At 37.0% G+C, this 16,606-nt stretch overlaps 1 protein-coding gene across 9 annotated transcripts in view; it reads right to left on the bottom strand.

Annotated features, from left to right (window-relative positions):
• Obsc (Obscurin) overlaps nucleotides 1–16,606 on the bottom strand; it is a 35,832-nt gene that overhangs the window by 742 nt on the left and 18,484 nt on the right. For 6 of the 9 annotated variants that reach the window (XM_089173278.1, XM_089173287.1, XM_089173265.1 and 3 more), the window contains 28 exons: nucleotides 16,376–16,540; nucleotides 16,156–16,293; nucleotides 15,326–16,058; nucleotides 15,006–15,260; nucleotides 14,769–14,804; nucleotides 13,685–13,930; nucleotides 13,468–13,609; nucleotides 12,973–13,370; nucleotides 11,961–12,865; nucleotides 11,294–11,873; nucleotides 10,328–10,438; nucleotides 9,867–9,971; nucleotides 9,002–9,742; nucleotides 7,799–8,201; nucleotides 7,524–7,707; nucleotides 7,142–7,442; nucleotides 6,480–7,061; nucleotides 5,977–6,401; nucleotides 5,135–5,898; nucleotides 4,735–5,033; nucleotides 3,724–4,643; nucleotides 3,161–3,603; nucleotides 2,948–3,086; nucleotides 2,404–2,873; nucleotides 2,098–2,328; nucleotides 1,856–2,000; nucleotides 1,278–1,781; nucleotides 48–1,192 (listed from right to left, as the gene is read on the bottom strand). In XM_089173278.1, the coding sequence (XP_089029404.1) occupies nucleotides 48–1,192; nucleotides 1,278–1,781; nucleotides 1,856–2,000; nucleotides 2,098–2,328; nucleotides 2,404–2,873; nucleotides 2,948–3,086; nucleotides 3,161–3,603; nucleotides 3,724–4,643; nucleotides 4,735–5,033; nucleotides 5,135–5,898; nucleotides 5,977–6,401; nucleotides 6,480–7,061; nucleotides 7,142–7,442; nucleotides 7,524–7,707; nucleotides 7,799–8,201; nucleotides 9,002–9,742; nucleotides 9,867–9,971; nucleotides 10,328–10,438; nucleotides 11,294–11,873; nucleotides 11,961–12,865; nucleotides 12,973–13,370; nucleotides 13,468–13,609; nucleotides 13,685–13,930; nucleotides 14,769–14,804; nucleotides 15,006–15,260; nucleotides 15,326–16,058; nucleotides 16,156–16,293; nucleotides 16,376–16,540 (11,510 nt within the window). The remainder of the gene's footprint in view (nucleotides 1–47; nucleotides 1,193–1,277; nucleotides 1,782–1,855; nucleotides 2,001–2,097; nucleotides 2,329–2,403; nucleotides 2,874–2,947; nucleotides 3,087–3,160; nucleotides 3,604–3,723; nucleotides 4,644–4,734; nucleotides 5,034–5,134; nucleotides 5,899–5,976; nucleotides 6,402–6,479; nucleotides 7,062–7,141; nucleotides 7,443–7,523; nucleotides 7,708–7,798; nucleotides 8,202–9,001; nucleotides 9,743–9,866; nucleotides 9,972–10,327; nucleotides 10,439–11,293; nucleotides 11,874–11,960; nucleotides 12,866–12,972; nucleotides 13,371–13,467; nucleotides 13,610–13,684; nucleotides 13,931–14,768; nucleotides 14,805–15,005; nucleotides 15,261–15,325; nucleotides 16,059–16,155; nucleotides 16,294–16,375; nucleotides 16,541–16,606) is intronic. The other 3 variants (XM_089173269.1, XM_089173275.1, XM_089173277.1) reach the window with 3 other exon arrangements.

Below are 16,606 nucleotides of genomic sequence, written 5' to 3'. Positions count from 1 at the left end.
GGGTGTGAATGATATCAATTATACAAGTTACTTTTATGAATACTTACTTTGGTGCGCGTTTAAAGACCAACATGAGAAAACGTGTAGCCTCTTGAGTAAGTTCCTTGTAAAGATATTCGAATCTATACCTAACAAATAAAATATTTTGTCTGGTTTCGCTGGCGTCATCGCCACGGAACGGTGATACTCCGGATAATAAGACGTACGTAAGAACACCGACCATCCAAATGTCTGTTTGTGGATATGCAGGTTCTTCATTGTATACTTCCGGTGCTCTATATTCACGATGACCCGCCTTTGGTACCATTGTGCCAAGTTTGCTAACTTTTTGTGCAGTGCCCATATCAACTAATTTAACTTGAACAGTTCTAACAGAGGCCATTACCACGTTGTCCGGTTGAATGTCTAAATGACAATATCCACGCCAGTGAAGATACTGTAACGCATCTAATATTTGTGTTACAGCCATGGCTACGCAATTTTCAGAATACTCGTGTCGACTGGAAAAATATGTGAGAATGTCAGCACCCTGAAGCTTCTCCATAATGAAGACAGCTAATGGTGATCCCGGTGCTTTATATGCTGCCTCTAAAAGAGCTATTCTCTCATGCCTAAGAGAACGTAGAGCTTCGAATTCTCTGTTAACTTGTTTCTCTATTTCCGGCCTAAGGTCTAGAATTTTGGCGACTATCACGCGATCCGAAGACTTGTCGATACCTTTAACCACAGCAGAGAATTGACCACGACACAATTCAGATATGAAACTATACTTGTTTGTTAATGTTTCAGTCGACCATTCAACCGGATGTTCCTCAAGTGAATAATCAATATGAGGCTTATCTTCCTCGAGTACGATCTCTTGTCCAGATTCTGTTAATTCTTGAAGATGTCTCATTGCACTGGTTATCTGTATCTGAGGTACACCTGGCGGTCTTGTTTTAATTACTTTCGAAGGAATACCTTTCTCGCTCCATCCAATTCGATTACGCGCTGCTAGACGGAAAATGTAACAAACGTCAGGCTTTAGATCTCGTACTAAATAAAATTCGTGATCTATGTTAAAACCAATATCTATCCATGTAATAGAATCAGCTTCTTTGTATTGAAGATTATAGCAAAGTACGGCAGAATTGCCGTCGTATTTTGGTTGCTTCCAACGTAAAAGTATTTGGGTATCTGATACCTCAGTAGCCTGCAAATCAAACGATACTTATTACAATGTTTCATTACATTAGAAAATAATGTAATGAAATATCTGAGAGAAAATGAATATATACTTCTGGAGAATCAGGACCAGTGGGAACCAAAGCTATCAACATTCTAGTTCTAGCTACAGTTTGTCCAAGAGAATTTCTTGCTACCACCTTATAAATCCCAGCATCGTGTTCTTTTACGGGATTAAAACTGAGTATCGATCTGCCATCTTTGTCTTCCGTGATCTTTATTCTTTTAGTTTCTTGAATGACTATATCATTTTTGTACCATTGTATTAATGGTTTTGGATCACCTACTGCGAGGCACATTAATTGTGCTGTTTTGCCTTCTTCGATCGGCCGTATTTGTGGTTTCTCACGCAAGAAAGGTAAATTCCCTTCTTTCTTGGATTCTATCATAGCTTCAGCTTCAACATAACTATCGAGACGAGTACCCAATTCATGTTTCAATCGTCTCAATGTAAATGTATCGGGTGATCCATATCTATTTATCCTGGCTCTACGTTCGTCATCGATTTCTTCGTCCATGACATCAGTAAAACGACGACGTTCACGTATTATTGGTGTCTGTAAAAAGAAGAATATAAATAAGAATGTTTTTTCATGAAAATTTATGCGTTTAGAAAACAGTGCTTTATTGCCTTCCAATCGTAGCCATTCTCGTCAGTGATCGTACGCGAATATCCTGGACTGCGATTACAGGCAACTTTCATGTATTCACGTAATCGTACTGGGAAGTCAGTATCACGAAGTTGTAGAAGATAAGTATCTGGACCATACTGATAGCTGTAAATATTCGATAGTAGCACAGTGTTCTTATAAATACTTACTATATTTATTAGAAATAACAACTGAATTATATTGTTTCTTTTGGAATACTCACTGACTCTCGCTCTTAATAAGTCCAATTTCTGTGTCGATTGGTTCTCTCGCAGGTAGTTGATTTTCCCAAGTTCTAGGCACTGGTTTTCCTATAGGACTATATCGTTCAATACTTGGTTCAGGTGTGTACTTATGACCAGGAGGATAAACCATTTTTGAAGGATGTTCAAACGCAGTACTGAGTTTGCGTCTACGGTACCATGTACGACAAGACGCGTTACTGTACCAATCTCTGTTAACGAATTTTACGAAACATATAAATATCGATTTTTATCGATAAATTCGAACTTTAAATCGAGGATATTACCTGTAAAGTTTGTAATAAGTCTTCAAATATTCGGAAGGTATTTTATATAAATCTAATGGTGATCTGTCTGCATATTCCAACCAAGGATGTTTAAGAGCACTCTTAACATCCATTCGTTTATCTACATTGTAGACTAACAAGTTACGAATAAAGTCTTTGGCTTCATTAGAAATATTCTTCCAGCGATCATCAAAGTCCCAAACTCCTTGTCTGATCTTCGATAACGTTTCTCTATCGTTGACACCTCTGAACGGTGAAATTCCAGATAACAGGATATATGTTATAATACCAAGTGACCACATATCTGCAGCATAATCGACACCTTCATTGTTTGTAACTTCTGGAGCAACATATTCCGGCATACCGTACGCCAATAACATTAATTTCGTTTGTGCTATTCTTCGTGTTAAACTGAAGTCTCCGATCTTTAGATCGTCACCACCTGTGTGAGAGATCAAAAGATCTCCGAGCTACCAAAAGGAAATGAACACTTAGAGAATGATGATATTAAAGTGGAAGAAAATTTGCTTGAGAAAAAACTTACTGTTAGGCCAAGATGTGCATAATGATTATCATGCATATATTCAAGGCCGTAGAGTAACTGACGAATATATCCAGCAATTTCTGATTCGGTATAATGTGGTTGTTTCGTTAAAACATCTGCTAATTCTCCACCGGCAGCTCTAAATTTGACTCGTTAAGGATATCAAAAAATAAATAAAAATCTTCATCGAAATTACATTTAATAAAAGGATACAGTTCCATGATCAAAGTGACCGATTTATCGGTTTCGTAAGCCTCGTGCAAGCGTAATAGTTTTCGATGATTAAGATTATTCATGGCATCTAACTCGTTAAACATAAATGGTTTCAATTCTCCTCGTCCATGCATAACTTTAGCAGCATAATTTCTTCCAGTGCTTCTTTCTGCTGCGTGATACGTAATACCTTGAGTACCACGACCCAATTCATCACCCAAATCATAAAATTCATCGTAGGGTTTATCCGCACGTAGTTTAACTTCACTTTTTCTCTTATACGTTTTATAAACATAATCGTATTCATTTTCTTCAATGTGTATCATGACTGAATGCGATACCGCTCCAGCTACATTTCTTGCACTGATCGAATATAATCCTTCGTCTTTAACAATTGCTTCATTAATGGTTAAAACAGATGTATCTGGATCGACGAAATCAATCTGAAATAACGAAAAACTTCAATGATACTTACTTACTAGATAATATTGAATAATAATAACAAGCAATAGAGAGAGAGAGAGAGAGAGAGAGAGAGAGAGAGAGAGAGTAACAATAATTACCCTAATCCTCGAAGTAGTAGTGATCGGTTTCCAGTCCTTGTACCATTTGATTTCAGGAAATGGAACACCCGTAAGACGTGCTATCAATTTACCAGACTTTCTTGCCATCACAATAGTTTCTTCAGGTCTTACAATAAACGTTGGATATTCAGCGATTTGTAAGTTAACACGTTGACGTGCTTCTCCATGTTCATTGGTTGCAACAGCTTCGTATAAACCTTCGTCTCTTTCAAGCATTCTGTTGATGAACAATGTTGCCTGTCCATTTCTCGTGTAACTTTGATCGTATCGACCACCAGACTCGATTAATTCATCGTTGAAATAATAGGTCATTTTTGGTTTAGGATAGCCATAAACGAACCAGAAGAGATTGCAATTGTGATTCTTGACACCAAATTGAGTATCGTGTTCTTGTCGAAGGAATTTAGGTGCTTGAGCATATTCGTCATGGGGTGGTCTTTCGATATCAAAGTCCTTGGGGAAATAAGGACTGGTCTCGGGACGAAAATCTATACCAGGTGGTAAATAAGGAAAGAATTTGGGTGGATCGGGTTCTAATTTAGCACGGAAGGTTTGTGCAAATGGCGAAGGGTCGCTGATGCCATATTTATTTTCTACGCGTATGCGGAATTTGTAATCCCGGAAAGGTTCTAAGTTGCGGATGTCGCAGACACAACTGCGTAAACCTGATCGCGCAGTGAACCAATCACCATCCGGTAACTCGCACATTTCTACAAGATACGTTACTGGTACGCGTGGTCCTAATGGGATGGAAGGTTTCCAAGAAAGTGTCAAATGTCGATCCATCATACGACTAATTATTGGACGATCTGCTAGTGGCCATGCTATTCCTGTTTTTTGATATTTATCAAATTCTATATACTGAGATGCTAACGGTCTCTTTGCACGTGGCTCCAGAGCTGTATACAAAATGTTTACGAATGATTACTTAAAAGTACATTATGTGAGGAGCATGTAGATTTGAACTAATTTAGTTGGTTGGTTACTTACACTCGAAGATCATATCGGCGGTACACGAATCTGATCCATAAGGATTTGTTATTTTTAATAAATATGTGCCTGCATCCATTTCATCCACATTAGCTATCGTCATACGAAGTAAACTACCTTCTTGGTCCATTCTGATACGATCAGTTTGCCACAATTTGTCACCGTTACGGAACCATTCGAATTCCGGTTCAGGTATACCAGTTATGCAAGCTGTGAATTTTGCTTGCATTCCTCTATAAACCTCACAATCACCGATTCTTTTCAAGAACGCCGGTGGTTCTATCTTTTGCATTTTTTCGCTGTAATTTTCAATTATCACGAGTTCAATAAAATAATGTAGAATAATAGAAGAGAGAGAGAGAGAGAGAGAGGGAGAGCGATTTAAATAGCGTAAACTTACATCTTATCAACGACATTTAATGTAGCCGAACATTCCGCTTCGCCAGCCCTATTAACTGCTTTGCATTTGTAAATTCCAGTATCGTCGTATGTACAATCTTTAACGTACAAACAGCAGGCATCACAGTCCCGTTTGATCTTATATTTTTCATTATCTTTAAGTATTGGTTGATCATTGAAATACCACGAAACATCTGGCTTAGGTATACCGCTAATTTTAGCAGGGAACTTAACATCGAAGTCAGGAAGTTGTTGAAGATCCGTGAACTTTTGTGTAAAGCTTGGAGCTTGGAAAACCTTTCTGATGTTGGCATTTGCGTTAGATGTGTCTTCGCCAAGTGGATTTGTCAGATGACAAGCATAAACTCCTTGGTCCTTGGCATCAGATGGATTGATCTCTAAAGTTACTTTCTTTCCATCACACGTCATCATCAATCTTTGCGATAGTTCTAATGGCTCTCCGTCTTTCGTCCACGTAATGTCTGGTATAGGATTACCATTGAAGGAGGCACTAAATGTTAGCGGTTGCCCTTCCTCGACCGAAATATCTCGTAACAATGTTAAGAATGCGGGTTTCTCTTGTGGAATGTCCTCTCTCAATTTGCCAAGTATATCGAGATTTGCTTTGCAAGATGCCGTTCCTTCGCTATTACCAGCTATAACTTGATATTCTCCTGCATCTTCGGGTGTTGCCTTGTCGATGATTAATGCGTGAGTACCGTCCGGCTGACTAATGATATTCAAATGTTTTCCATCTGGCACAATCTGCATTCAATTTGAATAAACATTTCATTTAACTAATATAATCATTGATAACTTTTTATTTGGATATAATTAACATACCTCTTCGCCATTGTGTAACCATTTGAGTTCAGGAGTTGGTTTACCAATTACTTTAACTTCTAATTTAGCTGGTAAATTTTCTACCACCGTAAGTGGTTGAAGACTTCCAACGAAATCTGGTCTCTTTTCTTTCTCCTCTACCTCAACCTTTGCTTCTCCGGTAGTATCTCCAAGTTTATTAGATACAACCACGGAATAAGTACCTGCATCTTCTGGCCGTACTCTATCGATTATTAGACCAATGAGACCATTGGGATCGTTTATGAAATTAAATTCTTTCGTTGGTCTCAATGGTATACCATCCTTGAACCATTGAATGTGTGGATTCGGAAATGCTACGATTTGAGCTCGTAATTTCAGAGGTTGTCCTACAATAGCCTTTGTATCTTCCAGAGGCTTTGTAAATGTTGGACTTCTTGCAGAAGCTATAATATATATTTCATTTTATATCATTTCAATATTAATAGGATAAACAAAAGATCATTTTTTTATTATTTACTTACGCGTGATAGCAACAGCACAAAGTGCACTTTGTTCTCCCGATGAATTAGAAGCAACCAATTTGTAAGCACCGGAATCCGCGGGTATCACATTCTCAATTGTCAGTTTTGTACTACCGTCCGGAAGATTTTCGATCTTAATATGATCGTTAGGTGTAAGTAATTCACCATCTTTAAACCAAGTTATTATAGGAATTGGGCTACCGTCAGCTTTGGCCTTGAGCTCGAGTGGTTCTCCCTCATCAATATTCACAGATTTTGGTAAAATTAAACGACCAAAGGTGGGTGCTTCGAAAACCATACTTAATTCGGCACTTGTTTTTGCAATTCCTGCGATACTGCTAGCTATACAACTTATTATTCCCAAGTCATCGACAGAAAATGTTTTGATATATAAAGTACTGTCAATGAGACCTTCGACGTGAGTTATAACCTCGTGGCGTCCGTCTTGCATTATTGGTGCATCGTTAAATAACCAAGTGATCTTTGGTTTTGGTATTCCGGATACTCGAACTTTCAATTCGATATCATTGCGATCACTTACAAACATTTTGGATAATTCCTTCAAGAAGATCGGTGATTCGACTATAAAGACAAATTTATTGATGTTTCATATAATATTGAACTCATCAACAGTATTCTCATCACTGTTTTGAATAACTTACGGTGTGTGGTTAATAATGCTTCTCCAACTGCTTCGCCCAAATAATTTGTCGCCAAAACTCTATATTTACCACCATGTTCGACATTAACATTTTTGATGATTAGTTTGTACTTGTTGTTCCTTCTATCTTCTTCCATTTCAAATTCATCACCCATTTCTAATTCTTTGTCATCTCTCATCCACTTTATCTCAGGCTTTGGATTTCCTTTGATTATTGCCTCCCATGTAGCTGGTTCGTCAACTGGTGCTACCAGATCTTTAAATTCTTCTATGCTCGGTTGCAGTAGAAGACTCAAAAGAGCCTAATTAACATTTTCAAAAATAATTTGACGTAATTTCAATGTAAAAAAAGAACAAAGTTAAGAAGAAAGTTCCTTGCTTACGCTGCTTTCAGCTTGGCCCCATTTATTTTCCAACTTGAGAATATACTCTCCAGTATCATCTTTTCCACATTTAGGTATTTTCAATGTAATAGTACTTTCAGTTAACTTATCTGATCCAGGTTTATTGGTCATCTTCCACTTGATTCTTGAATCGTCATTAGGAAGCTCCAATCCTTTACAGTACCTTTGAAAAATAAGAAAATCCGTTCGAGTTAAGTTTTGTTTAATATCGTTAATGTATAAGTATCATTCAAATGTTAAGTAAGAAAACTTACCAAACAATATCGGGTACCGGATCAGCCGTGAAGATAGCTTGGAATTCTCCATTTTTACCATCCGCAATGTCAACGTCTTTAAGGGGTTCTACGAATCGTGGTTTTCGTAGATCATTGACCGTACCTACCGTCAATTGTCCTTGTGCAATATCTTCACCAAGTTTATTTGTAAAGATACACTCATAGAGACCAGCATCTTCGAGACAAATTTTGCTCAATTCGAGTTCATACTTTTCTCCTGCATTGGTAATACGTATACGTTCTCCAGTTCTGAGAATCTTGCCATCCTTGAACCATTTAGCTTCAGGTCTTGGTAAACCAACAGTAGTGATCTCAAAAGTGAGGTTTTGCGTTTCAAAGATCGTCCGATCCACTAAGTTTGATTCTATTACGTGGGGTGGTGCTAAATGATAAAATCAAATGTTAGGATTCTACTGATTTCACTTTGTATCAAATGTATGTGTATCAATTACAGTCATATTGTCATTATTATTACATTGTATTGCAATTCTACTAAACGTTTTTCTTTCATCGTGCACAATCGTGAGAATGGTATTTTCAAATAAAAGTGGCGATTCGTAATTTGCATTTGTTAGAAAAAAATATAATGTAAACTGATTATAACGCCACTGTTATTCTACTGGACCCGCGTAATAAAAAAGATACAAAGTGTTAGACAGCTCTGTCGAGAAATGTTGTTGATCGTCGTCGAAGACGCAAACACGTCGTCCGTCCAGTTAAATTCGATTGTCCTAACTTACCTCGATTAATAAGGCGTGCAGTAACTGCTGTGGTGCTGGCTCAATTTGCGTGCTTATTTCACATTATCATGCAATAGCTCAGTAACATTCTATGGATTCTCACGAATATCAGCTCATTCATTGATAAAAGCAATTGTTATGTTGAACAGACGAGATTAAGAGAATCCATTGAATTTGTTTAGGCATTATTGCGTCTAAAGCAAAATGAGTGATGATCAAAGAAAGCTGAAGGATAATGAAAGATGCACAGGCAGGAAGGTTGGTGTAAGAAATGAAAAGTAAGAAGAGATAGTGCAGAATACGTGCATGTTATATATCGATTCAACAAAAAGTCTGTAATGGTTCGAAAATCAATCCGAATTGAAGAATAAAATAGAATTATGGAGATCTATATATGTATAGCCTCCTACTTTGAAAGTTTTCTCAAGTATATCCTTCATACCTGATTCCACGCCTTGTTCCTTATCGAGAATTTCGTTAAGAACGCTACGTTGTCGTTTAACGCGATTTAGAAGAGCCTCTAACTCTTCGTCAACTTCTTCTTCGCCAACGAGAACTCCTCTATGTGAATTTTCTCTTGAAATCGTTTTCACTTCGACTTTGTAGGATGATTCTATGGACTCTGTTCTTTCCAACTTTGAATTCTGCCTAATCAAACCGTTGTTATGAACTTTCGATTTTTGTGACTGGTTCAAAGTCATTTCGCTAGCTTTCGAAGAAATAGATTCTTCGATAGATGATCGTTCCTCGATTATTGTTTCGTTGAATTTGGATGCTCGAAGTGGTTTGACTTCGTCCAAAACATTTTTCTCGATCGTACGACCGTCGACGTTTTTGAATTGTTCGCAAGAACCATTTGTTAATCTGAGATCGTCGGTTAGCTCAACGCACCGAACGTCGTCCATGCTTACGTCCCTGGATATGGCTTTCATAGTTGACTCGTCATCTGATACCGAAACTATCGAAACTCCACGATGAACTTGTAATCTTGAACGACTATTATCGCTGGTCTCGGAGAATTCCTCGACGAAAACGCCGTTCTGTGCTTTCATCGGGCTATTTTCTTCCTGAACATTGTAACTGTAAGATCCTATCTCCTCCACCGTTGGCCCTTCTGAACTTAACTCCTGAAACTCGACCTTCGTCGCGGTCATCTTGCTGATCGTGTGTCTCTCGTCCGGACCTGTGAACGGTCTAGCTGGTCACCAATACTTTCCATTATGATTACACCAAGAAAGTGAAGCTTTCGATGGGTTACTCAAGCGACTAATTAAACGATCACTTTAGCTTAGCGTGAGCCATATTACCTGTTAACGTTGATTGATGAGTCGTCGTTGATGCTACGGTGATGGTTACTTTCTCAGCTTCTCCTCGTAATACCTCAACCTTTTCTTTCTTCGATGCGAACCGACCTGAATTTATTACACAGTTTTGTTTTTCTACCAGAGCTAATTTTTCTAATCTACCGATCAAAAACCCCTTTCATCATTTCATATCTACTATACAATAAAATACATGTTATCTTGAACAACTCTTGAAGCTGCCATTGCTAAAGTGTTCACTTGTTGTTAGATTAAATCGTCGACGATCAATGTTAGATCTATCTCTATGAAACTATGAAACATTGAACTACAAAATACGACTATCCAACGATTAGTCGATTATAGTGATTTGTTTACTGACTGTGAGAAGCAACTAAGAAATGCGAATAGAGATGCGAATTTCAAATCGATGAGAGATATCAATTTTTACGATCTTGAAATATTACCTTCCGGACCTGATTCTTCAGCTTGCTGTTTCTGCGTTCCTACTTCTTCTATCTCAATCTTCTTCGATTTCGTTTCTTCTTCTACCGTTTCGGCGCTTCCTTCCGTTTTAGCTAGGAAAGTTCATATACAAATTGGACTAATTCGTACGACAGGAGTACGATTGTTTAGGATAGAAAAGTCTGATAGGCACGTATAATTAATGAAACATGTGGGATACATGAACACATTGAATCTCAAATACGTCATAACAGTCTTGGAAGTGTGCTTAGGTATTTACATATATGCGAAACACGATCAAAAAAGAAAAAAAAACGTCGTCAGTAGCACTCAACATTGAAGGAACAAAAAGTAATGAGGAGTTTTGAAAAAAAAACATACAGTTGTAAAAAAAGAAACATACGACGCGTCGTCAGCTTGACGCCGCAGCGTAGGGAAAAAGAAAAGAAAAAGAAAAATATAATAAGAAGAGGTTCTCTTATTTGAGTCCTCTTCTCGTTTGAGATCGAAGAGTGTACTCTTTAAAGAGTGTTCTGTAACGATCTTCGAAAATTGACAGTTTCACTGTTAAATTGCAAATCGTAGAAAAAACTCCCGTTGATACATACTCTTTACTTACATATTTACTTACTTTACGTCGCCGAAGTATGACGATTTATTGCCAGGATTCTCAAAAGATACAAAATTTGATACGTGTTTATGCGTGTGCGCGCGCGCGTAAGTGTTTCGAATTAAATCTGCTGCGCTGCTGAGCCGATAAAATGATTATGATTTGTTGTTGTTGTTGTTGTTTTTTTTTTTTTTTTTTTTTTTTCAAAATAAGTGTATTACTCGAGTTAACTTTGCTAATGCGTTATCGTGATGGCAGATTTCTAAAATCGAAAATATCTTTACAAAATTTGGGACAGAGCAGCGCCTCAGTATTTTTCGATTTAACAGCGTTCGAATAAAAAACTGAATGATCTTACTGAGAACGATAACTTTGCTCTTGCTGAGGACCATTCCAAGTTCATTTTCTGCTCGAACTTCGTAAGCTCCACCGTCCGATCCTTTGACCAAAGTTACTGTCAAATCGTAACTCTCCTTTCGTTGTTTATCTCTGGTAATCTTGATTCTTGCATCAGCCGATACCTCGTGTCCGTCCTTGTACCATTTCACTTCAGGATCGGGAGTGCCAGATATTTCAACAGTTAATTTTAAAGTTTCACCTTCTTTGATCCTTTGATCGGCCAATTTTTTCAAAAGTTTTGGCTTAGTTTTAACCGTAAAGTCGGCACTGCATTTATTCACGCCATATTCGTTCTCCACTTTACAAGTGTATCTACCCTTCATTTCTTCTTTGACTTCCTTCATGACAAGCTTGTAACTGTCACCTTCTTCGATGCGAGTGTACTCGGTACGTTTTTCTGTGATTTCCACATCACCGATAAACCAATGAACGTTTGCTTTTGGATAGCCATCAACTTCAACCGTTAATTCGATGTTTGAGTCGCCTTCGTTGGCCGAAAGATCGTTCAGTTTCGATTTGAATCTTGGTATACCGCTTACCTACACAATTTTATTATATAATAATATCTTATATCGAGTATAATATTAAGATAGATTAATTTGACGTTTGTTAATTCACAAACATACCTGAACTCTGGTTTGATCCAAAACAGTGCCATGAGTATTAGTTATTTTTGTTTTGTATATTGCAGCATCGGTGCCAACTGCACCAGTAATCTTTAACATGTAATTATTTCCTTCTCGCACGATCTTGATACGTTCATCTTCAACAACAATTTGTTCATCTTTGTACCACTCGACTGTAGCTTCTGGATCTGCCTCAACCTCGATCAACAGAGTCAAAGAATCACCTTCGTTAATTACCGGAATAGTACCTAATTTCTTTCTGATTTTGGGTGGACTTTTTACAGTAAGATTCCATATTTCTGTGGTTTGATTGATCTCATTTTTAGCTACGATCGAATAAGACCCAGCATCTTCTACGCGAACACTCTTGATCGTGATTTTGTATATATCAGTTCCTTCCTTTTCTATCTTGATACGTTCGCTTTCTTGGATCAATTGTCCATCCTTATACCACTTAATTTCTGGTGCCGGAGTAGCTTCCACTTGAACGGTCATTGTTAAATTATCTTCCACGATCGCTGTAGTGTTCGATTGTTTCTTTATGACTTTTGGAGCAGATTTGACGATAAGTTCAATTTCCGTAGTGTCCTCTCCCAGTTCGTTCTTTGCTCTTATGGTATAGATACCAGCGTCCTTTGTTGTTACATTTTTAATTACCAATGATAAAGATTCTTCGTCTTCCCAGAGATATTTTATTCTTCCACCAGCAACTATTTCATTTCCATCTTTGGTCCATGTGATATCTGGCTTGGGATAACCTTTCACTTGCAAGTCTAACATTGCAGAACCTCCCGCGCTTACTTCCGATTGTTTGGATTCTGATTCCAGTTTAGGTTTTTCTGGATCTCTTAGTAATTGATTGACCGCACCTTGTACCGTCAACTCCGCGCTACAACTTATATTACCTGAAAAAAAAAAACACACACACACACACACACATTAATTAAATGCATTATATTACAATGAAAATAATATTTATAATAAATACAAGTATTATATAGAGTATAGCTACCTGTGCTTGTTTGTGCAACGCAAGTATATAAACCAGCATCTTCGGGTTTCACATGTTGGAATACCAATGCTAGAGTATCCTCGTTATCTTTAAAAAGTACTTTGAACCTTTCTTCAGGATCGAAAGGTTCACCATCGCGAAGCCAAGTAAACTGAGGTTCTTCACCAGGTTCCAACAAACCTTCCGGTAATCCAGGAAACATTGGTTTATCTTCCGTCACGGTTACCGTAGCCTCGCAAGTTGCTTCACCATAACGATTCATCGCTGTACAACTGTATTTACCGGCGTCAACTTTTTGAACATCCGGTATTACCATCTCGTAGAATCCTTTATCCGCTTTTTCAGTTACTATCGTTACACGTGCGTTTCTCGAGTCGATTAACGAGCCATCTTTATAGCTAATTAAATCAACAAATAATTTGTTTAAAATAGCAATCATTTAATTTGACAAAATTTGTAAAATGTAATTTTTTTTCTAATTTATTTTCAACTTACAATTTAAGTTCTGGAATTGGATCACCTTTTACTTTAATCATGAAACGTAAATAAGTGTTTTCTAATAATTCGGTATCTTTTAGACGTACTAAGAAAATAGGAGAGTTTGCTTCTGCTCGTGCTTTCTTTTCTTCGGCTGTTACTATAATTTTTATATTCATTATTATTGTAATTATATATTTACAAATAAATTATACATTTTGAATGCGAAACTTACATTCTTGGACAACCAATTGTGCCGTACAAGTTGCTTGACCATCCCCATTCATGGCACGTGCAATATAAATTCCGGAATCTGATTCATGAACATTTTGTATTTGAAGTTTAAAACTTTTCTCGTCGGATGATTGAATCACACGATCCGCTAGTTTATCATTCAATGGTTTGTTATCCTTAAGCCATTGTATCTTTGTTGTTTCGTCGGCTGTCACCAAAGTGCATTCGAATGTAGCAACTTCTCCAGCTGAATAAACAACATTTTAATGAAATAAGTTGTACCAACAATTAATGGAATATTTATTGATGATATGATAAGCCAAGTATGCTTTTTCTATATTTCTTTTTTTTATTCTATATAATGAATATACTTAAATAATCGTTCTTGTTTTTTTTTTTTTTTTTTTTTTTTTTCGTGAATTTACATTGACTACACAAAAGAGATTTTTATAAGCAGAAGAATAGAGAAAGTACACAAATACGTGTATTTCTCTCTCTCTCTCTCTCTCTCATGTGGTTTTAGTATTTTTTATCAGTCAATATGTTTTTACAACACCAACAAATACGTAATAGAAAATGACACATATTTCTAAAAATACAGGAAGGACGATGACAACAAAGTAATCCCAACTGCTAGAGAAAAGGGAAGACAAAAATATTTGCTTGCTAATGTAAAAACGTGTACCTACGTAATGCATGAAATTTTACTCAAAGTATGAAGCAATAATGGTTAAATCGATGAGTATGCTTATTCTATTAAAAATAAATATTACACGAAACGAGGGGATAGTAGTTTGATAAGATTGAAAATATAGTATGTATGAGATGTGTAGCGTGAAAATGGTCTATAGCTGTGTGAAATGTGAAGTATAGAAGATAGTTTTATCTAAAACAAGCAACGAAGCAATCTTAAACCTGCGACAATATTTGTTCACGTCTAGAAGCATTTTAAATAGCTGGCTAGAAGAAAAAGATAGATAAAAGTAGAATGATCAACGTTGTAATCATATACGAATAATAAGTGAAAATGCATAGAATAGTAGAGCATGATGAGAAATAGGTAGTCAAATTTCGTGTCACTTTACCTATGGCGTGTATCAAAGCCTTTTTTGCTCGACTCGCTAGAACAATAAAAATGTATCTTATGATACGTTTGTCGAATACTGTTGTTTCATGTTATCCATAATTATTTAAATTGTGTACTATATAGATTGCGCGATGATCCTTTTCATTTACAAATAAATATATAGTATAGATGATATAATCGATTATCAGTTTACATTCGAACGAACAGCACAATAAACGTGAGAACAATTACTTACGTTCTACATTACATCCTTCGATCGTTTTGAGGAAGATAGGTTTTCCAGTTTCAGTAGCACCTAACGAGATTTTTGCTTTACTTTCAACTGCTGTTTCTGCACCTCCCCCACTGGTAGCTGTTTTGTAGGAGCTTGAAGTTTCGCTGATTTTTTCCGTGCCATGGAGAGACGAAGCTGTAACTCCGGCACTAGTCGATGAAGATGATTCGACGTATGAAGTGACACCAGAACGAGTGCTCGATACTGATGAATACTCTATGGATGATAATCAACGTAAGTCGCAGTTACAAATTTGTATCCTAAAGAAAAATCCTTCTTACCCTCTACGACCTTAGAAGATGCACTGAAACGACTCGAAGAATATCGCCGAGACATATTTGGATCTTTTTCTTCGGTTTTAATTTCGGTTGTTGGATTTGCTGGTCCTGGGTTTGATGGATTGCTCTTTTGTGCTCCTGGATTAGATGGATTAGGATTTTGAGGACCTGGATTCGATGGATTTGTTTTTTGGGGACCTGGATTTGATGGATTTGTTTTTTGAGGACCTGGGGTCGATGGATTTGTTTTTTGAGGACCTGGGTTCGATGGATTTGTTTTTTGAGGACCTGGGTTCGATGGATTTGTTGTTTCAAGGGGTCTTGGATTTCCTTTCGATTCTTCTGGCTTTGGTGGTCCTGGATTGTCTTTTATTACACTTGGTTTTGATGATTCTGGATTTCCTTTGATTGGTTCTGGCTTAGGCGGTGCTGGATTGTCTTTGCCTACTTCTGGTTTAGGTGGTCCTGGATTCGTTGAGATTTCTTTTACTTCCGCTTTAGAAGAATCTTTTATTTCTTCTTTTCCTTCTGGCACTTCTTCTAATTGTAAATCGTCTGCTGCGTGTTCCGCTAAAGCAACTAGATCGCTGGCGTATTGCCGAATTTCTTTTAACCAATACGCTTTCACTGGATCCTTATGTGCTATTAAAGTGATCGGATAGCCAGGGAGACTTGGATTGTGTAATTCAAAAGAACGTAAATCATCCGGATGATCCTTCAATTCTACTTCAGGCAACTAAAATTTGATTATCGTGGAATATGTATAAAAAAAACCATAACAGAAGTAAAACAGAAATCGAAATCAAATTGAACGGGTTAATTGCATTACGTACTCGAATGATATCCTTTAGAACGAAAACTGATCTGTCCTCCGAAATTCGTCTGACTTTGCAGACGAGTATTCGAGCTTTGAAAAGAAACAGATACCTTTCCTTACTTTTGCCGTCCTTGTCGATAACTGTAAACCACTCCTACGAATATAATTATCAATGAATTACAGTTAAATGAATTTTGTACAATGCGACAAAATGATCAAATATAAGATGTACTAACGTGCGTTAGCAATCTACCAAGTTTATGTATGTTTCCTTTATATCCTTCGATATTACTAATGAATTTATTATCGGTTGCTCTGTGGGGGATACCTAGCATCAACTCCAAAGCTTTTTGAAGATCATCACAGTTTTCACCTAGTCGTGTCGAATACTTCACCAGTTCCTGAAAATATTCGCGCAATAATGGTTCCAAATATATACGTTATAAAAGAGTTTGCATAAGATATTG

This window comes from Polistes dominula, unplaced genomic scaffold (assembly GCF_049000335.1).
Source record: "Polistes dominula isolate Pdom_NZ unplaced genomic scaffold, Pdom_raw_medaka contig_28, whole genome shotgun sequence".
In the NCBI taxonomy this organism is placed as follows: domain Eukaryota; kingdom Metazoa; phylum Arthropoda; class Insecta; order Hymenoptera; family Vespidae; genus Polistes; species Polistes dominula.
The sequence above is the reverse complement of the archived record's forward strand: the minus strand, read 5'-3'. Positions and strand labels throughout refer to the sequence as shown.